This window comes from Natator depressus, chromosome 17 (assembly GCF_965152275.1).
Source record: "Natator depressus isolate rNatDep1 chromosome 17, rNatDep2.hap1, whole genome shotgun sequence".
Classification (NCBI taxonomy): domain Eukaryota; kingdom Metazoa; phylum Chordata; order Testudines; family Cheloniidae; genus Natator; species Natator depressus.
In genome coordinates this window covers 2,002,832-2,023,993 of record NC_134250.1, presented here as the reverse complement: position 1 = coordinate 2,023,993, position 21,162 = coordinate 2,002,832, and the positions used below count along the sequence as shown (strand labels likewise).

Below are 21,162 nucleotides of genomic sequence, written 5' to 3'. Positions count from 1 at the left end.
GTCACACACAATTAATATCCTCCGCAGCTCAGTCCCCGTTTGTTTGTTCCCTTGTGATTTGGATCCCAGTTAACTAATGGCACGCTAGTCGACATAAATTGTGTTTGACATCAAGTTTAATTCTGACGATTTAAAACCTCGGCTGCCCCCAGAGTTTGTTTATGGGGCTCGTTGTTTTTAAGGAAAATAACAAAGTGTTGTCTGCGCTAGATTGCAGAGGAGGGAGATGTATGCAGGATCGGGTCCAGCCCGTTGCTTTGAATTGAACAAGGAGAATTCGTATTCCGGGTCTATAATAGCCCGTCCCCTGTGTGATGCCGCCCGTGCTCCCCGGGCAGAGAAGAACCCTGAGGCTAGGCGGATAAAATGCTCATTTAAGATCACATTATATATCTGTTCCCAGGCACACTTGCAATTCTAGCAAAGTTACCTTGGGTTCCCAAGAGACTTCCTTCGCTTTTACCAGCCAGTTAGTGCTGGGGGAAGCCAGGGCAGAGTTATTGAGCCGAGTGAGGTGGGAGGAAAAATAACGTTTCGATTTACTTATAGATACAGTTGTTATTGCTATAACCCTAATGAAAGCAGTAAACAGTTATGTATTAACAGAGATTTATACAGAACTGCTTTTAACATGGAGAGAGAGATTTTGCAATGCATGCAGCACCTTCTTTCTAAAGGCAATCAATAAGGTTATGAACGGTGGTTATAAATTAGCTGGTTTAAGCCAGATAGGGCTTTCTTTATGTGTGTGTGTAAATCAGGCGGCTCTAGCGTTACGGAGGGGCTTGCCTGCCACTGTAAATCTGCCCGCCACACTTGGGCACCCAGCCTGCCAGAGTCATTTCCGTTCTGTCTGCTAAACTCCTGTTTACCCAGAGACATCAACATAGCTCTTCCTTGCTGTAATTTTGCACTTGATGGAGGCCTATAAAATGAGCCCACTTATTTCCCTCCCAATCCTCTGCTCTTTGCAAATTTGAAATTTCACTCACTCCCAGAACTGCAGCCTGTTTCTTGCTTTTCTTTCTCCCCTTTGTTATTTATTCGGGGACATAATTCTGTACAGAAGGGCCTCTCCTGCTGATACGGATGAAAGGAAATCTATCCCTTGGGTTGGGGGGAAGCCCAGCAGATCCACAGTGAGGGACATGTTGAACAATATTTTTCTAAATTTATACAAAGCATCTCAGCCTGCATCCCAAGCCACTGTCAGTGTAATTGCTGGGGGAAGCTGTCTGCAGAGCACAACCCACTGGCTGGCCCCTGCTGTGCCCAGGACTGGTCTGCTGGGGTCACCTCTCCGCCTGAAAAACACAGGGTTTGACTGGCCGGTTGAGGTGTCCCAGGTTCATTCAGAGCCTCGTGTTGCAGCCGTCCTGGTGCCTTTGCAGTGACCGTGGGCGGTGCATGGGGCGGCTGCACCAGGGCACGTAGAATCGCACAACATGTGGGGTTATTGGGTCCAGTTGAGCCGAGGCCTGGTTTGGCTGCCCTCGGAGAAACTGAGTGTCCCTCAATCTCCTATTGCAGCCTGAGCATGTGTGTGTTCTCTATCACATGCGCACAGGCTGCAGCCCCCTGCTAGCCCAGCCCTGGGCTCCTGCCTTCCCCCCTCTCCCAGCTCTGCCGGTGCCCCCCAATCCCAACCCACACCCCCTGCTAGCCCAGCCCTGGGCTCCTGTCTGCCCCCCTGCTAGCCCTGTCCCCCACACCCCACAGCTCTGCTGGTGCATCCCAGTGTTGCCCTGTAGCAGCCCTTGCTGTTTCGCTCCCAGCCTGTCTGGAGCAGAAATCAGTGTTCCACCTGGCAGGGTGATGTGTGTGCTACCAAGCATCTCCTCTGCAAACCTTGCCTTATGCACACACAGCCCCGCAGGCCTGGCCCCACTATCCTTTGGGGAAGCATTTGTAAGAGGAGTTCCCTTTCCTTCAACTCCCTTTGCCTGTCTCCCGTTAGAGGGGATCTTGGCTCTGAGCCCAGGGCTCTGATCGATCCAAGGGCGCAGCCGGTTCGTAATATAGCTGTATTTAAATGAAACTAACGCGAGCCCTTTGCACAGAGTTCCCTTGTCTAATTGAGAGCACAGTTGTGGAAATGTGAAATTTCTGGAGCAGTAAGAACTGCTCAATAAAAGTGTCTGTCCAAGGTGTGGGCCTCGCCATTCTCCCCCATGGCCAGTTAGCCAGCGCACTGCACTGCCTGCTAATGGGAATCCCATCGTCCCCTTGACAGTGCGTTGCAGGGGGCTTGCCCAGCTGGAGCTGGTTAATGTGGGGGGAGCAGCGCTTGGTGCACTGTGTATTGCTAAGCAGTGCTGCTGGGCTTAATGCCTGTGCGTTAATTCACAGTGCTTTGGTCCCCCAGGCATGCCTGGGAAGGCCACCTCACATCCCACAGTCTCCCTGCGCCAGGCCCTGAAAACAGAGCCTGACCTCAGCCAGCGTCTGACACAGCTCTGAGGCGGGCAGAGGCCGCACTTGCCCATGAGTGGGGCACAGGAGAGGGAGCCAGGACTCCTGGGTGCTGTTCATCCCTCTGTCACCCACTCGGTCCCTGTCTGGGCACTACCCCGCCCCGCGAGACGTGGGCCTGGTGCCAGGAGATCTGCGGCGTCAGTGCCATTGTGGGTGTTTCCAACGTGGGCAGGGCAGGTCCACAGCCCATTGGAGCTCTCTGAAGTCGATGACGACATTCCCCCAGCCATGCAGAAGCACTGTACCAGATCAGCCAGCCAGCTCGGGCCATGCCTGGCCAGCAGGGGAAGTGAATGTGGAGCCCCTAATGCCCAGGTCTGGGGATGCTGCTGCAGTGGTGTAGGAGAAAGGGACAGTCCCTGAGGGCCAGGGTCCACGCCATAGGGCATTTGTCCCTGGAGCCCCAGCAGGGGGCGTGCTCTTGGGTGGGGGTGGGGGGCGTGAATCCCCAGTGTGCCCTGACGCCGGCCCCTCATTCTCGCCATTCATGGCACACCACATTGTTCCCTGCACGCAACGGCCTTGTCCTTACAACATAGCCACAGAACCTGTCGATGGGAGCCGAGCCGGCCCCATCTGGCTTGGGTCGCTGAGTAGCACAGCGCCAAACGGGGCCAGGGAAGAGCGCGGCTTGCACTGCCCACTCGTGACCAGCTCGCAGGTGGGCTGGGGTGTGGGAGACGGGCTTTGCCGGGAGTGATTCACTCAGCTCAGGGTCCGAGGTAGGATCCCTGCCCGAAGAGGTGGCCACGCGTTTGCCAGGCCCTGCCCCCGGGCTGAGCTGGCTCTGCCCACATCGAGGGATTGGGAGCCCAGTGAGATGCTTGCCCGTTCCCCTTCCAGGCTGAGCTGGGAACATTCTCCTGGGGGCACGGAGGGCGGCACACGCAGACCCCGCTTGGCAGGGGAGCTAGGCTGCCAGCCTCGGGTGCTAATCTCCCCCCGCCTGAATCTCTCCCTCTGGCAGCGAGGGTGACTCCGATGTGGACTCGGAGCTGGAGGACCGTGTGGATGGAGTGAAATCGTGGCTCTCCAGGAACAAAGGCTCCTCCAAAGCAGTCTCCGATGACGGCAGCTGGAAGAGCTCCAGGTCAGTGTGCGGTCAGCGTCCCCGGGGAAACAGCCACTTGCTTTCGCTTCTCCCCATAGCAACCAGGCGGAGGCTGGGGAGGTGGCGTGGGGGCGGTCGCTGGGACCGGTGCTGTCACCCAGGCAGCTCTCATGGCACTTCCCTTCCAGGGACCCTGGCTCAGCGGCCCCGTGGGGGAGGGAGTTGGTCTCCGTCACTCAAGCAGGAGACAGAGCGGTTGCTTGCCCGGCAGAGCCCCGCACAAGAGAGGCAGGGTCGAGCTGAACCGCCGTTGGGGTGCAGGGTTTGCCAGGGCTCAACCCGGCTGTGCCATCCAGGCGGGTGCATAACCCTCTGAGCACCCCAGCAGCCAAGCACAGGCCACCCCCAGCCACGTGCTCCCTGCAGAGAACACTGACCAGTCAGGGCTGGGCCTGCAGTGATGGCTCCCACAGCTGGCCAGGAGCCATGGGTTCCGGGCCAGGGGCCGGTGGCTGGCGTGATGCTGGTGGACAGAGCAGTAAAAGTATCCGGCTTCCCCTGCTTTGTACCCCTGAGAGGCCAAGACCCGGGGCCCCACGGGAGTGTGTATTGATTTCAGGATAGAGCAGTCGTTGCTATGGCAACTAAGCGCATTGAATTTCAAAAATATAAATCTGAAGGTACCAAAGACGTCTGAGCTGGAGCCGCGACGAAGCCCCCGGCTCCCACTGCTCTGTCCCTTGGTTCGCTCAACATGTGGGATTGCTGTGAGCAGGGCTCTGTCCGTGGCTTTTCCCTGTGCCTCAGGGGAGTGCCCACGGGGCTGGGCAGGCCTGGCACCCCTCACCTGGAGTGCCATGGGAGCCGGGAGAAGAGGACTGGAGCAGCTTCTCCTGGGGAAAGTACTGCCTGATGAGTACAGATTGGTTTGGTATAAAAGCAATTTCCTGCTATGGATTCAGGGATCCCAGGGGCTTCTCCCCCCTCGACTGAGCCAGGGGAAGAGCCGAGGCTATTTCTCTTAATTGGTTTAATTTATTCAGCGGTGCAGATGTCAAGCGTTTGGTTTTGGGGATAATTCCACCTTCTTGGAAGTTGGCTCTCAAAGGTAGTGGCTCCAGGTAGTTGACAATGAAATAATTGAATGAAACGTTTTAAAGGTGGATAAAAGCGATGGGATAGAACAATACCCTAATTTGCATGACATTTCCCAGGAAGCTGTTTTCCACTGAGGCAAATTATTTAGCTGGGTTTGCTCTGCTGCCTTCCTCTCTCCTTCGCCTGGTGTGTCTCTCTGATCTCACCTGCTCTCTCTCTCCCCCCTCCCTCCCTCCCCATTTGCTGCTGTCCACTGGTCACTCTCCTAAGGCCGGCCCTGAACTTGGCCCCCAAGGAGAGGAAGGAAGGCAGAGAGGCCGAGGAGCGGCCGGTCTCTGTCATGAGCTCTCTGAGCTACAGGAAACGCCTCAACGTGAAGGACTCTATTGGCGGCCAGGGGGACGAGGAGACTCTCTTCTCCACCCTGAGCGAGCGGCCAGCCTCCCCAGACAGGTCTTTCCGCAAGGCCAAGCACAGCTCGGCGGCCAGCAGCCAGGAGGAGACCGGCTCCATCTGCTCGTGGAAGAAGTCCCCAGGCAGCGAGGACCCTGAAAACAGGGGCTCTGTCATCTCCCAAGCCTTCTCAGAGGCCAGCAGCAGAGCCCGGACGGGGCTGGAGAAGAGGTGGTCTGTCACCACAGCTGACTTTGACCAGGCCTCTGCCCTGTCTGCCCCAGCCAGCCGGGCTGCCTCCTCCCGGCGCGGGCTGGAGGGTGACGAGGCTGATGCTAGGTCTACACTGAGCTTCACGCTGTCAAGCCCGGACAGCTTGCGGCGCAGCACGTCCCGGCTCAGCGAGCCACTGGCTGGCGTCTCCAGTGCCCTCAGCCCCCCACTGAGCCACCGGGCAGAGCTGGGGCTGGAGACCTCGACCCTGGGCAGCCGGCTTGACTCCCGGCTCTCCCTGAGCAGGAGCCGGCTGGATGAGTTGGATGACTTGTCTAGTGTGGCTCTGAGCGACACCCGCTCCCTGTACAGCCAGCACTCGCTTGGGCGCAGCTTCTCCGTGCCCCCCCGGCCCAGGACCTCCGCCTCCGACGAGGTGCAGCCGGAGGTCTCAGACATCCGGCCCGTCAGCCACCGCTCCTACCTGGACCCTGACCTGGAGGCTGCCATCAATGAGGTCCTCAGCTACAAGCCCATCAAGTTCAAGCGCTCCAGCTTGGACCCAGACTCGGAGGAGGAGGACAAGAGGAGCGTGCGGAGCGCCACCCGGCCGGAGAGCTCGGAGCGCTCCTTCAGCAGCCTGCGCCGGTCCGTCTCTGCCTTGGACTGCTCCCGGCCTCACGGCAGCAAGGGCCGGAGGAACAGCAGCAGCTCCGAAGATGATTCCTCGGAGGAGGAGCGCAGGAAGAGCGCCAGGAAGCATGCCAAGAAGAAGTCCAAGAAGAAGAAGAAGCTGCCTTCAGATTCGGAGTCCTCCTCGGACTCCTCGTCCAGCTCCTACCACAGCAGCTCCAGCGTCAAGAAGGGTCCCAAGAAAAAGAGCCCGGCCTCCGAAGGGGAGGGAGCCGCGGAGGGGCGGGATGCAGAGAAATCAGGCAAGCGCCTGAGGAAGGAGGAGAAGAAGCGGAAGAAGCAGGTGGACAGCCTGATGATGAAATACCTCTACCGGCCCGAGAGCGACTAAGGCAGTAGGTGCCGAGTGGTGTGCAGTGCCGCATGACAGCATGCCCGTGTGCCACTAACCTCCCTCACCCTCCACTCCCTGCTGCCCCTAACCCCTCACCCCACCTATCCGGCAGCATGTCTCTAGCTCGGGGAATGCCTCTGAACTCACTGCCCCGCCCCCAGCTGCCGGAGCCTCTCTGTGGGACAGATCCCAGCTAAGCCGGCTACTCCAGATAAATCAATCACACTGCAAGTCTAGAGGGCTGGGAAACCCTAATAGTCTTGGGCAGGGCGGATCAGCTGATTTACCACGCTGGGCGGGCTGTAATCCCACCAGCCTGGCACTGCTCCGAGAGGGGTGGGCCATGGGGGCTCACCGCGCTGCAGACGCTGGCAAAGCACTCTGGGGTTTGCAGGCCTGTGTGGTGTAGCTTGTTTCCTGAATTACTAACCCTGCCAGGGCTGAGCCTGGCATGGGTCCCACCTTCGTCAGTCAGCCCCCTCCACCCCACTGCTGCATTGAAGCTGCCTGTGTTCATCATGAGGCCACATCACGGCTGTGGGGTTTGGCCGGCGCGGCTGCTTGGCAGAGACTAGCCCGTTTGAAAACCTGCTGGAAAAGGACACCACTCCAGCTGCTGCAGCCCCACGCCTCACCCCCATGTAACTTGCTGTGGGGTGAGGCGTGGGGCCTGCCTCTGGCTTTCATACGCTCCCGTGACAATGCAATCCAGGCAAAGACAGCGGGCGCGCAGAGTGCGGGCAAGATCCACAAAGGGTTTGTCGACGTAGGCGGGTTTTTTCTGCTAGTGTATCCCTTCCAGGGATTAGCGGCTGGCATGCACAGGACACTGAGAAGCACTAATCCCTCCCGGCCTTTCAGAAACTGTTAAGTACGCGGCTGTATTTATTTCTCCTGAAATTAATGGGTCACAGTGCATTGCAGGATCTCCCGGTTCAGACTGGGGATTAGTTACTGCAGGAAAGCGTCAGGCCTTAATGAGGAGCATGTGCTGCCAGAATAAACCTGCCATGGCGTGGACAGCTCCCACACCCCACTGCTGCAGACCCTCTGCATTCTCATGGGCAAACTTTTAAAAACCATGGAAATTATCAGATGTCTTCATGCCCTGCCCTCTTGCTCTCTCCCTGCTGGCCTGCAGGAAGCCCTGAGCACACTGACTGCTTCTCTTGGGCCAGAACTTCTTCTGGGGTGTTTTAACTCCGAGCCAGAAGCACCCATGCTGGCCCCAACTGAGGGCTCCTTGGCACCCTTAGACGAGGCTGCTGGCCACAGAGCCAGTGGTTTTCTCAAGCTCCCACACTGAGTGTGCTGTGTAACGTCATGCCCCGCGCCTCCACCACGCAGTGAGAGACAAGGATGCTTGTCACCAAGGTGGACAGTGCAGGCTTCCCAGAGTTCAGGGGTGTTCAGCTCAAGGGCTGCCGGTTCAGAGCCATCCCTGTGTAAAGCAGAACCATCAGCAGCTATCATCAGCTCCGATATGGAGAGTGGCCAGCAGAGACTACACATCCCAGCATGCAGTGCTGCTCCAATCAAGCCGGTGCACTGCGTGCTGCCATCTGTCATCTCAGCTCTGGAAGGAGGAGGTGGCTCTGCAGGCTGGTTCCCAGCCCCCTTGGGCTGTCCTGTATTTATAGAGTCTCCTTTCGCAGAGCTCTTTCCCCCGCCTTTGTGATTCCAGGCAGAGTGGTTTACTGGGGGGTGCTTTGAGACTCCCCTTGGCCCACTCTGGGCCAGGGGCGCGCACCATGTGATTGCTGCTGCTGAGTCCCCATCTGAGCCAGGTTATGCATGCACACCGACAGGCTTGTCCTCCCTCCCAGGGCCCCGGACCATGGGCTAGATTGCGCCCCTACCTCCTGCGCGGGGACTGTCGGCTTGCAAAGGGTGGGGATGAGGACTGGAGTCTATCAGCAGAAGGGCATGCTCATCACCCTTCTGCTAGATGAGGTGGGATCTGAGTTACTACAGAGAATTCTTTCCTGGGTATCTGGCTGGTGAATCTTGCCCACATGCTCAGGGTTCAGCTGATCGCCATATTTGGGGTCGGGAAGGAATTTTCCTCCAGGGCAGATTGGAAGAGGCCCTGGAGGTTTTTTGCCTTCCTCTGTAGCATGGGGCACAGGTCACTTGCTGGAGGATTTTCTGCTCCTTGAAGTCTTTAAACCATGATTTGAGAGCTTCAATAGCTCAGACATAGGTGAGAGGTTTATCTCAGGAGTGGGAGGGTGAGATTCTGTGGCCTGCATTGTGCAGGAGGTCAGACTAGATGATCATAATGGTCCCTTCTGACCTTAATATCTATGAATCACCCTGACGTCTCTGGCCTGCTAGGGAGCCCCGTGCACAGGCTGGAGTTACTGACACACCCATTGCAGGGTGTGTGTTGTGCACGGGGGTGGGCAGGGGGCAGCCGTGTGTAACTGCAGCTTAGTGAGCAGCACTGATCCTGTGCCAGAGGCGCTCCAAGGGCAAGGCGCGGTGGGAGTGGCTGGGCTCCAGGCCCTGCCCTGGCCACTTCCCCTTGGAAATGGAAAACTTTCCGTGAATTCCTCCCCCTGGCGATGGGGACATGTGATTCTCCCCAGAGTCAGGAGGGCAAACTGGCCATATGTCCCATGAGCAAACCCGGTATCATACTGCACACGGAAAGCAGGCAGTGCCGTGGGCCCCTGGGCGTTCCCTGTGGGATAGGAGTCTTCACTTGCCCTCCTCTGTGTAGCTCCCCAATGCCATCCCCATGCCCTGACCATTCTGGGATTTATGGGACAGCAGGTTACCTAGAGAGAGAGAGAGACACCCTCCCATACACACACGGGTACATATGGCATGGTGCGGGAGAGGGGCACTGCTCTGAATTGGGGCAACCAGGCTCTGGCTGACTGTGGCTGGGCTCCCTGGTGGAACCAGGGCCTTGTTCTGTGGCTCTGGTCATTTTTTGGCTCTTTCTTAAGCAGGCAGTTGGGTGGGAGATGTGGAGGGATGAGCTGGAAGCGGCTGGGCTCGGGGAGTGTGGAATGGTCCCAGGATCATGCCCCGGGAGCCCACGTTTGGCAGCACAGCTGTGCTTTTCAAGCTCACTAGGGGAATGTGGGTTGCAAGCTGCTGAATGCTCCTCGTGGGCAGGTGGTGTGGGGTCACTGCCCCCCCCCCCCGAGGAGTGGTGGAGGGGCCCGGCACTTGGCATATGACACAATCTGGGTATTGAAATGGCAGCATTCCCAGCTAGCTCCCCACCTCGGTCAGGCAGCAGGTTGTGTTAGGCTGTCTCTGGTCCAGCAGCCAGTGGGAGAACTGCCTGGCCTGAGGTGCCAGTCCCGGTGGGCATCGGGGGGCTAGGTGGGCGCCGTTTTACCCAGGTCAGAGATCTGCAGGAGAAGCCAGTCAGGAAGGGCAGCTCTGGGAAGGCTGTGCAGGGAGGGGGAAGGGAAGCGACTGCGGTCGGGGCCGGGGTTTTTTCTGGCAGGAATTTATTTGTGTATTAAATTGTTTCCGACAGCTTTGAATGGGAGAATTATCTGAGAAGGAAAGAAGCTTTTTAAACAATTCTTTTAAAGTGTTCAATTGCCAGAACAATCCCCTGCAGCTGGGGCTACTGCTCTGCTTGTTTGTAACGTGTGTGACGCCGGAGCTGCCCTAACAGAAATGGAGCCGGCAGTTCCTCCTGTCTGGCCAAGGCTGGCGTTAAAGGGTTCGAATCAGCGGCTGGGCTCCGAGGGGACGTAAGCGGGGGAAGGCGCAGAGTGGAAGGGGTGTGCACGTGAGATGACTGGTGAGCAGGACAAATTAACAGGCAGTGACGGATAATGTAGCCTCGCACCTTCCTGTTGCTGGTCCTGCCATGTGCCGCCTTGAATATAAGTGAAATCCACTTGTCAGCTCCTGCTAGGTCGCCTGGACTTGGGTGGCTGAGCTGGATTCCCGGAGCTGAGCAAATAGGCAGGGTTTTAAATGTCTGTAGATGTTGGATGGGAATACGAGGTTGGGTTTGTCGGCGCGCTCGCCCCACACACCCTCGATCGGACGAGTTTCTCTAGCACAGACGCTCGCAGGAAGCAAATTTTCAGGGTGAATATTTGCTGAAGGCAAAGCCCTTCTTTAAAATTTGCGCTGTTGCTTAGTAACAGTTATCCAATCAGGAAACTGAAATGGTCCCACGTGACCTAGGTAACTGCCTACCCAGCGCAAAGTTCAAAATTCAGATAGTGAATTTTCTCGTTTGCAATTTCTTTTCACAGGGACAAAATAGGCACAAAACTTTAAATAATGAACAAATTCTGCAATTTCACAGTCTTCCTGAGCAGATAGAGGTGCAATTCAACAAATGCATGATTTGCTGCAGATTACTTGCTTAGCTCTGCTAACTCCAGGGGGGAGTAAATCGCTCCAGATGGTCTGAAAATGTCTTAAAAATAATAAAAAAGAATAATGAGCCCTGGTAAAGAAAGCTGCCAGGTTGACAGTCTGCTGTGGCAGAGGCGGTCCTGGGGGAACCCAACATCCATGCCAATGCACAACTCTCCCAATTATCCGTAGCTGAATGCTAGTACCTAAACACTAACCCACACCCACACAAACACAACCAGCTTTTGGGAACAACAGAAACTTCAAACATCTCCTCCTCGCCCCTGCATTCCAATGGGAGCTGCCTTCCCTGCGTCTCTGTCCAGCAGGAGGCCCAGCTGGAGCCAGAACCTCCTGCTGCTGATTTGCTGGGTGTTGTGGGCAATTGATGGATTCCCTGGCCAGAAGGGAGCACTGTGATCATGTAGTCTGACCCCCTGGATAGCACAGGCCAGAGACCTGCCCCAACAAGATTCCTAAGGCAGAGCTGTAAGACAAACATCCAGTCAGGATTTTAAAATGGTCAGGAATGGAGAGTTCTTCCCCCGCCACCCCACAGCCCTGTCCCTGGGTAAATTGTCCCAGTGGTTAATTCCTCTCACCGTTACAAATTTACGCCTTATTGCCAGTCTGACTTTGTTTCGCTTCAGGTTCCAGCCATTGGACCCTGCTAGACCCGTCTCTGCTCGGCTTAAGATCCCAGTGTCAAATATTTGTTCCCCGTGTAGGTACTTCTAGATTAATCAAGTCATCCCTCAGCCTTCTCTTTGTTCAGCTGCATAGACTGAGCTCCTTTCAGCATTCTAAGGCAGGTTTTCTAATCCTGGCATCATTCTTGTGGTTCTTCTCTGAACCTTCTCCCATTTATCACCGTCCTTCTTGAATTGCAGGCCCCAGAGCTGGACACAGGATTCCAGCAGTAATCACTGCAGTGCCACACGCAGGGAAAACAACCTCTCTGCTCCGACTGGAGAGTCCCCTATTTACATATCCACAGGTCGCTCGCATTAGGTGTTTTGGCCACAACGTCGCACTGGGAGCTCACGTTCTGCAGATTCTTCATCGCGACCCCTAAGTCCTTTTCAGAGTCCCTGCTTCCCAGGGTAGAGTCCCCTGTCCTGTAAATAGGGCCTGCCGCCTTTGTTGCCAGGTGTATTAGTTAGACATAGTACAACACATTGTCTGCGTGCACTCAGCTTACCAGCAGAGCCAGATCACTCTGCACCAGTGACCTGTCCTCCTCGTTTACCACTCCCCCAAGTTTTGTGCCATCTGCAAACCTTATCCGTGATGATTTTATGTTTTCTATTGATAAAAATGTGAAATTGCGCAGGCCTAGGACTGATCCCTGCAGGACCCTTCTAAAAACTCTCGCGCTCAATGATGATTCCCCATTTCAACTTGTATTTGGAAGCGTGTCAGGTAGCCAGCTTTTACTCCCTGTAACGGGTGCCATCTTAATTTTATAGCTTTCTGGTTTTTAATCTAAATGTCATGCTGAACCAACCCAAACACCTTAGAGAATCTACGTATATGATGTCAACACTATGACCTTTATCAGCCAAACTTGTACTCGCGTCAAAAAGAGATATCCAGTTAGTTTGAGCAGACCTATTTTCCATATAATTAATTATATTACCCTCCTTTAATTCTTCATTAATCAAGTCCTGTGTCAGCGGCTCCATTATCTTGCCTGGGATCGATGACAGGCCTATAATGACCCTGGTCCTCCTATTTACTCTTTTAATGCTTTCTTCCATTTTCTGGACACTTCCCCAGTGCTCCAGGACTTACTTACTGAAAATCCAAAATCTAGCAAGCTCCTCAGCCAGCTCTTTTAAAGATCTTGGATGCAAGTCAGTTCCCTCCTTTCTGCCTGTTTCCCAATCTATAAAATGGGCCCCTGTCTCCGAGCAGGGTCTGGGTAGCACCTGGAGTGGCGCTGGTGGTGTCTCGGTCCTGTGTGGAGTAGTGGAGGAGAGATGGCAGTGTGAGCAGTGGGGGATCCTGGGGCGTATTTGCTGTTGTCTCAGTCGGATGCTCAGCTGCCACTTGCCATGGACATGTGCTGGCAGCTTTGCTTAGCCGTTCCCGGGCCCAAAGCAGGGGAGAGAGCGGTGGCAGGGCTGCTGGTGCTGTGCTGAGGTGTCCCAGTGCCAAGTAAATGTTGGAACGCTGTAGTAAGGCTCGGTCTTCCTGGAGTCCCTTTGACCTGAGGTCTAAAGCCCTTTGCAAATGTTAGCTACTCCTCACCCCATGGCTGGTACCCCCGATTGCAACTGGGAAACAGGCAGAGACCAATCCCAAGACTGCACTTGGGCCATTAAAGCACAGCCCATCCCCTAACATCTGGGTGTTCTCCAGGGGTGGGGGCAGGCTGTGCCAGTGTCCCCATAATGGACGGGCCCCCTCGCTATCTCACTCATCGGGGCTCAGTCCTGCTCGGCTCCCCCAGCTGGCTGGCTGCAGGGCCTGGGGCCCGCGCTCAGGGTTGGCGAAGGGGGCACGAGGAGGGGGGCGGTGCAGAAGGCTGTGCACAGGAGCAGAGCTGCGGCAGGGGTTCACATGCCTGCGAGCTCGAGTGGCCATCAGCACAGGACAATAGCGCACTGAGCTGGGAGACGCACACTGGCCTGCCCAGCCCTGTGCTGCCTCTGGGGGGGCCCATGCCGCACCACACAGTCCCCCCCCCCTCCAGCTTCCTATGCCCAGCCTCCCCCGGACCCACTATGCCAAGCACCCCCCCACCCACAACTGCCCTGCACACCACCACCCCTGCCCAGCACTCCCCCCACCCACAGCCCCACAACTGCCCGGCACCCCAATGCACGCAGATCTCCCACACCCTGCACTACCCAGTGCCCTTCCCCACAGCCCCCCCACCACAACTACACAGCACTCCACACACGCTCCCCACTGCCTAGCACTCCAAAACACACAAACCTCCCCCACTGCCCAGCGCCCCCCGCCCCCTCACAGATCAGCACCTCCCCACAGAGACCCACTCACCGGCCTGCTGAGCCAGCGCAGAGCAGGGATCCCCCCTCCCAGCACAGTCCTAGGGGGCAGAACAGCTGACGCTTGGGAGCACAGTGTGGTCCAATCCTCCGGGGCCCGCCCGCCCCCCCCCGCCCTACCTGCCTGGCGCTGGTGCCCGCGGCAGAGGAGGCGTTTCCTTGCAGGGGTGGGGCAGCCAGGGAGCTGGGTGCTGAGGAAAGCTGGGGGCCTGCTCCTCTGAGCCCCCTCCCAGGATAAGAGACCTTGTGCCTGCGGAGACTGCCCACCATGGCCCAGTCACTGGGAACTGGCCTCCACCCCACCAACCCACTTTCCTGCAGCGTGGCCAGGCAGCTGCCGTGGCCTGGCCTCCCTGCTGCCCGGCTGAGGCTCTGGCTGGCTTACGTTGAGGTTTGGGGGTTTGGATCTGAGCCCCGGGGTGGGCACTGGAAGGGAGCCCAGCTTCACGCGGGGAGCGCTGCTCCTCAAGGCAGGGTCTGACATGCATCTCCCAGCGGGAGCGTGTGCCAAGGTGATGTCTGCTCTTCCCTACCTGTTTGCCAACTGCCTTGTTCCCTCTGTGCAGCCCCCCAGGCTACCGCCGACAGTTAGCCTGCGACAAATCGGAGGAGGAGCGAGTCCCTTTGGAAAGCACGCACAGGTCCAGGTACTCCTCCAGGAGCCACCTGAGTGACAGCGACACAGAGAGCAAGCCAGCGGAAACCTCAGCATAGCCCCCGGAGGCTGCCTGGAGGGACGCATTTTCCGCAGCCTCAGAAATACTCTGCCTCACAGATCCGTGAGCTGGCCATTGCCAGGCCTCGGCGACCCTCAGACCAGCCTCCAGAGAGCTCCTGACAGCCCCTCGGCAAGCGCCTTGCCTGGGAAATGCTGCGTTTACAGATTGTCACCACCTCCGATGTCTTGTGTGCACCCAGTATTTCCTGCACGGTGGAAAATGTTCATCTGAAGCCCTCTCCTCCGACCCCTCCCTCCGAGCGACAGCAGCTGCAGTACCCTCGGATGGGGTGAGCTGGCACCTCCGGACCAGACTGGGCATTGTGGGGCTGGTCAGTGTTCCTTCCCCGAGTTAATGCCAGCTTGCCCCACCCCTGCGACCCCCATGGCCACCTCCATTGCTGCTCCATTCTCAGTGGAGGGGAAGCTGAGCTGGTCTTCAGGGGCTTTTTTCCTCCTCAGTGCCTGCTGTCTTTTTATTTTATAACTTAACCCCCTCCCCCTGCCCGTGTGTGTCTGGCGCCAACGGGAGGGGCCCTGGCAGCACCCGTTTCCACCGTCACTCCTTCCCTTTCAGCTGAGCCAAAGGTGACACTTTCTGATCTGGCTTAAAAAACCCAGTGAAGAATGAAGCTGGTTTCCTGGTGCAGCTGTCAGCGGGGATCTGCGTGTGACAGCACAGTCCAGGCACGCCTGGGTGTGCATCTCGCACACTCATGCTCACTCTGCTGCTGCATGTGGGCTTTCCTTGCACATGGTTTTCTGTTCCCCAGGCATGGCGATTTATTTTGGGTCATTTCTTTTTCCAGGGGCTTGTGCCTAGCACACAGTTTTGTTTGAAATAAAATGTAACCCTGCCCCTGTCCACACGCACGTGCACACGCGCACACACGGTGTCTGGAGAGCATATGCGGCAGGCACTCCGCGGCGCACACACATTCATTCACACCCACACTGTCTGCTGAGCCTCTGGGCAGGAGCTCCACAGCGCCTCCTCTGGACATCCAGAATAACTGCATCTGCTCACTTTGGGAGTGTGCCAGGGCTCTTCTCCACAGATGCCCCCCTACTGACGCTGCTGCCTCCAGGACTCAGCGGCTGCCCCATGTCCCCGGAGCCAGCTGCGCGGGTATGGTCATCTCTGCTGACTTCTCAGTGGCTGGACTGGACACTGGGGAGCTGCCCAGCCCTGCCTGTCTGGTTTGCACTAGTTCGGCTGTGCGTCTTTTCCTACCCGTTTAAATATTAAATGTCATTTATGGCTGGTGACGCTGGCTCCTCCCCTCGGGTGGTTTGTTGCAGTGCGGGGAGGGGACACGAGGTGAGGGTGGGGGTGCACCGGCATGGCCGGGTTTAGCACTCGGACAGGAAGTGGTGGTTTTACTGCGGGTAGCAGTGCAAAAGCTGCGCAGGGCACGGAGCCTGCAGGGGTGAAGCTTTTGGGGAGGGATGCGGGGTGCAGCGATGTGAGGTAACCCAGCGTGGCATTTCCGTGCTGGCAGCAGCCAAGCTTCCCCCTACGCCTGTCACAAAGTGTGGCCACGGCCTGGTTCCTGGGGTTGTGGGCTGAACCTGGTGCCGCGGTGCAGGGAGGAAGATCTGTGCTGGCTCAGGTCTTGTGTCTTCGTTCTCAAGTCCCCCAGAAGTCGGATGCTAAGTGCAGGGTCGGACCTGTTCACTCCCAGCAACTAGTGAGGGGGCTGGAGTCCGCCCGCAGCCAGGGCAGAGCTGCTCGGCCGTTCGAGCTCCCTGGGGCCCGGGGTGCAGGCTGGGAGCTCCTGAGGCTTGGTATGGATGGCCAGGGGCCGCGAGGCTCTGGCAGGGCTTTCAGGCCCAGCTGACCTGTGGCTGTCTTGGAGCTTTGCTTCCCACTCGCTCCCATCCCCGGAGGCCCTCTTAGCCCGTCCTGAACAGCAGTCCCGTGCTGGAGCCCTGGCTCTGTTAGTTCAGGGCCCAGCCGTGGATGATCTCCTGGCCCCAGTCCCTGCAGCTGCCTGCCCACTCCAACCCTATGGCTGTTAGTACAGCTCGTGCAGCTCCACCCTGCTCCGGGTCGGCAGCCCCAGCCCACTGGCTGTGGCTGGGGAGAGGAGCCGGGGCCAGGCCGCGTGGGGCTTGCAATGTTTCAAGTGGCAGGTGCTCCAGGAGAAGAGGTGCCCAAGGAATGGGCAGGAAATCTCAGCCACAAATCTCAGCTTGTTTGGAGCAGATGGTGCGTGCCAAGCGCTCGGGCGCCGCAGGCTGATCCACCTGTCTGCTGCTCAGCATAATCACCCAGAGAGACGTGTCCCGGCGTGAACAGTCGGTGAGTGGAGTCGCGGCAGTGAAGCCCCAGCCTCTGGCCCGTGCACAAGCCAGGCCGGCTTGGCATGGGGTTCAGCCTCTCAGACAGGGCCTTGTACCCCTCTCACAGCCACATGTGGCCCTTGCCTGCCTCTCTGCCCCCCTCAATTCACCCACACAACGGCTCCCTCCCACCCCTGCTGCGCCAGCACCCACTCCCTGAGCGGGCAGCCTCAGCCCCGTCCATCCCTGCTGATGCGGTAACCAGGCAAACACCCTGCAGAGACAATGGTGCTGGGCCAGGTCTGAACGACCCTGTGCCAGGCCCTGCTTCCCCTGTTCCTTGCCATGGCCCCTCCAGTGCGTCCATAATCCCCGTGCTCCTGTTGGGGGCTGGGCATTTGCCACAACGCAGGGTGGGGTCTCACCAGGAATGTGGGATCCCTGGGGCCTTGCGTGACGATGGAAGAGCCCCGGCCGGCAGCATCTCCTGCCCCTGGGGCATGGCTGCCTCTCTCCCCAGCACGGGCAGCCCAGCTCTTCTCCCAGGCCCGAGCCCCCCTGCTTTGTCTCCATGCCAGCAGCAGCCGGGCGCGTTCCGGGCCCCTTTCCTGCCTCCCCTAAGGTAGCGCCCGGTCCGTGCTCGCCTACTGTCTCGCCAGGGGCAGGCCTTGGTGGTCCGTCACACTACCCCAACCTGCCTGCTGCCTCGTGGCTCCTGCTCGGGCTGCTGTTCGGAGTCAGTTTGGGCATCTCCGTAAAGGGGTAATTAGACGAACGCCCCCCCGGAAAGTGAGCAGCAGGAAAGGGCAGAGCACAGCACGTGCCCTCCCAGCCATGCACACGCGTGGTTTATGGCTCGGCGCCTTTGCAGGATGCTTGGGAGAAAACCTCTGCTGAGTATTTGCTACATGACACGAGAGCTGCTGGCAGAAGGAAGCCAGCTCCACCGCAGCCCCCCACGCCCTCCCCCGCTCCCTCCTGGCCCAGAGCAGGGGAATGGGGCAGGCGAGGGGCACGTGGAAGAGGGGGGAGGTGGAGGCTGGGCAGGCCTGGAGCGTGGTGGTGCCCTGGGCTGGGGCTTTGGGGGTGCTGAGCCAGGAGAGCCTGCTGGCCCCATAGTGCTGTGCTCCAGGCCCCTGGGCCAGCCCTCACTTGCCCCAGCACGGCCGTCTGCCTGGGGCCCTGTGGGGCCCAGAGGTCATCCGTTGTCCTGTCCTGCCCACCCCTCGTCCCCTCCCGGGCCCAGGCCTGTCCTCCCCTGCCCTCCCAGGTCCAGGCCTGCCTTGCTGCCCTCCCCTGCCCACCCCTCGTCCCCTCCCGGGCCCGGGCCTGCCCTGCTGCCCACAGCAATTCGCGCTGACGTGTGTCGTCTGCTGCTTTCCCCCAACCCCATTTCCATCCCCCGCGGGCTCCTAGACGTGTCCAGCTGGGCTCCTCCCGTTAAGGCCGTGCCCAGCCGCATGTCCCAGGCCGGTTCTGCCTGGCTCGGGGGGAGGGCAGGCAGCCTGTCCTGGCCCCGCAGGCTGTGGGGTGCTCCCCGTGGGCAGCATGCCGGGCTGGCGATCCCCCCGCCCTGGCTGGAGCCCAGCTGGCTCCCCACCCCCCCAGGCAGGGCCCCAAGTCGCCCTTGCTGCTGTTGTCACTTCCCCGATTGCCTCTGCCACGGCACATGAGCGCAGCCGCCTGCCCAGGGGAGCGGGACGGGGGCCCTGAGCTGCCTCTGCATGGCCCGTGCCGGCGTCCGAGTCCATGGGACAGAGCAGGCTGGGCTGGCCAGGACCCCCGGCATTCACCTGCACAGCCCCTGGCACGCTGCCCCCTGGCCTGGCCCTGCACTGCCCGGTCCAACCCGCCTGGCCCCCCCCAGCCCGCTGCCCCCTGGCTCTGCCTGGTCCAACCCCCCTCCCCCCAGCATGCTGCCCCCTGGCCCAGCCCAGCCCTGCCCGGTCCAACCCGCCTCCCCCCCCCAGCACGCTGCCCCCTGGCCCTGCCCAGCCCTGGCCCGGCATTGTTGGATCCAACCCCACCCTGCCACCCGCCATGGGCTAGGGCAGCTCAGCCCTCCTGCAATGGGTGGGAGGGGCTGGCCCAGCCCTGCCAGCCTGGCTCCCCCTGGCTCCCGGCCTGCCCCACTTTCCGTGTCCCGCCCCCCTGCCCTCTATGGAGGGCGTTTGAATCATTTATAAATTGTAATAAATATGCAGATAAGAAGCAGGGTCTGGGAGCCCTCGGGCAGCTGGTGTTAATTATTTAAAGTTATGGTAATTTGAAGGAGCTGCTCATTTGCATAATCGCACTCATAATCTCTGCAGCATGGTGCCCTGGTGTTTGCTGGGTAGCGGAGGCCGGGCCCAGCCTCAGCCCCTTCCCTGAGCGTTACCGCTGGAGGGCCTTTGGCTAGGCTGGGAATGGGCACCCAGAGGCCACCAGCAGCCCCCCACGGCCTGGCTGGAGACGCTGCTCCTCACTTCCTGCCCCGCCACCTTGCTGCAGGGCCCCCCAGCTTCTGCCCTGCGCTTGGACGAGTCACTGAGCTGAGAGCCTGGGCCCTCACCCCCCCCATCCTGCCCCCCTTCAGTGCGGGGAAGTGCTCACCACCACCAGGAGGGGAGTTGGACATCTGTGACAAAGTGGGACTGTTCTTAATGTTTCCTCCGAATATTGTGGGGGTGCCTCAGTTTCCCCTAGGCAGTTCTTAAGTATCTAGGTGGTGGGGTAAGGGTGTATGATCATTGCAGAGCCCTAGAGGGCAGGTGTGTGCAGGGGTCTGGACACAGAGAATGGCCAACACCCTGTTTCCTGGCCACTGATGGCCTGGGGCCTTCCCCCCTGCAAGGTGAGAGCTAAAGGGTTGGAGAACAAAGGAATCCGGTGACCTCCTGGCCGGGGAAAGGGACAAAGCCCAGAGGAGGAGGGGCTGGAGGGAGTTTCAGTTTGGGGCTGGCTGGCCGTTGGGGTTCTCCAGGATATCAGCTGTGAGACCCTGTTGTGGGGTGACTGTGTGTTTTTGGGACAGGATCCAGGCCCTGCTCCTGTAACTGCCGAGGGCTTGAATTTGAATCCAGGGAACCAATCGGTGGAGAGGGAAATGGTCAGTGAAAATGCAGATGACCTGGCTGGCAGCAGGGAGGAGCTGCTAGGCTCAGGCTACCTGCCTGCCTGTAACCAGACCCCTGGGGCTGGGTGGGACTGAGAGATGCTCCCCGCCCCCTCGCACACCAGAGAGGGGGCTCAGGCTGGCTCTGATGCAGTGAGGAAAGCAGCGAGCTCGCTGCCTACCCCCACTGGGACAGCAAGGGCAGCGCTGAGCACAATGGGAGCTGAGACCCCAGCTGAGTGGGGGGAGACACAGACAGGGCAGGGGATCTGTGGGGAGTGGCAAGGTGCTGGGTAAGGAAAGTTTGGATGAGCCTAGGCAGCCTTGTGAGCTGATGGCTGTGTCTAGTCAGCAGGGTGGGGAGGCGAGGAGAGTGGAAGAGGAGTGTCCCTGGACCTTACCTGTTAGCTGGGTGGAGAATTGGGACAGGGAAGGAAACGTGCCTGAGTCTGTCAGGGGTATAGACTTGCCTGTGGAGGGAGCTACCCCGATCTCCAAGCAGTTGTCTGTGAACAGCCTTGTGTGCTGGGACCAGGGGAATGAGATCCCAAGCTGTGTGTCTGGGAAAGGAGAAAGTGTGTCCGGCTCTTCTTTGTCTGTGGAGCAGACAGAAGGGGCCTTTCAGCCTGTGACGGTTGAGGGTAGTGCAATTGTCTCAGAGTTGGTTCTGGATTCAGCTAAAGCCCAGGAAGGGAAGGGTCCTAAGTTTGTGTCTGCTCGGGAGAATGGCCCTGTAACTAGGTTGCATCCAGTTTGTGTCTATGCAAAATCCCAGAGACCAGACAATTCTGGTGCTTGTATTTTGCCTGTTGCTAGTGTGTTGTTGGAAAGGGTGGAGCAACTCTGTCTGATCAGGGTGAGATCCTAGCCAGGGCACAAGGAGAGCGTGAAGGTGATGTGATTGTGTTACCTACTGAGGGTGTGGAAACCTGTAGCAAGAAGGAAAAGATTCCTGAACTTGTGTGTGGCAAAGGGAAGGAGAATGCTTCTGACCTTTTATCTAGGAAGTCTGTAAGTTTGCCTGAAAGGGGACGGTGTAGGAATCTGCCGGATGGGCCAGAGGTAATTCTGGATGTAAGGGAGACCCAGAAAGAGTCTGTTGTTGCTCAGGAAAGTGTTCCTCTAGAGCAAGCCCTAGGTGAAGAAGGTAAGAGCAGAATTTCTGTGAAGGGTGAATTGTTGCATGGAAAAGCCCCTGGGGAAAGGAATCCTCATGGTTGTCTGTGCAAGCAATTTACTGCAACTGAAGGGTGTGAAAGTGATTTAATCCAGAAAGTTTCAGTTCCTCACAGCCAGAAATTTTCTGTTGTGAATGGATCCACTGACTTTCCTGTTGAAGGATCCAGCGTGGATAGCTTTGAGAAGGTCTCAGATGGAGTGAAAGCTGTTAAGAAAGTTAAAGAGTCCTATAACCAAGTGGCTGTGTTTGGCCAGCTTGTT

At 58.3% G+C, this 21,162-nt stretch overlaps 1 protein-coding gene across 14 annotated transcripts in view; it reads left to right on the top strand.

The window, feature by feature from the left end:
• The window catches only part of MYO18A (myosin XVIIIA), a 144,026-nt gene extending 128,446 nt beyond the window's left edge, over positions 1 to 15,580 (top strand). For 9 of the 14 annotated variants that reach the window (XM_074974708.1, XM_074974713.1, XM_074974711.1 and 6 more), the window contains 3 exons: positions 3,443 to 3,565; positions 4,895 to 6,258; positions 14,188 to 14,328. In XM_074974708.1, the coding sequence (XP_074830809.1) occupies positions 3,443 to 3,565; positions 4,895 to 6,254 (1,483 nt within the window). In that variant the 3' untranslated portion in view covers positions 6,255 to 6,258; positions 14,188 to 14,328. Of the gene's footprint in view, positions 1 to 3,442; positions 3,566 to 4,894; positions 6,259 to 14,187 lie in introns of all 14 variants that reach the window. The other 5 variants (XM_074974717.1, XM_074974716.1, XM_074974718.1 and 2 more) reach the window with 3 other exon arrangements.
• Positions 15,581 to 21,162: the final 5,582 nt, after the last annotated feature.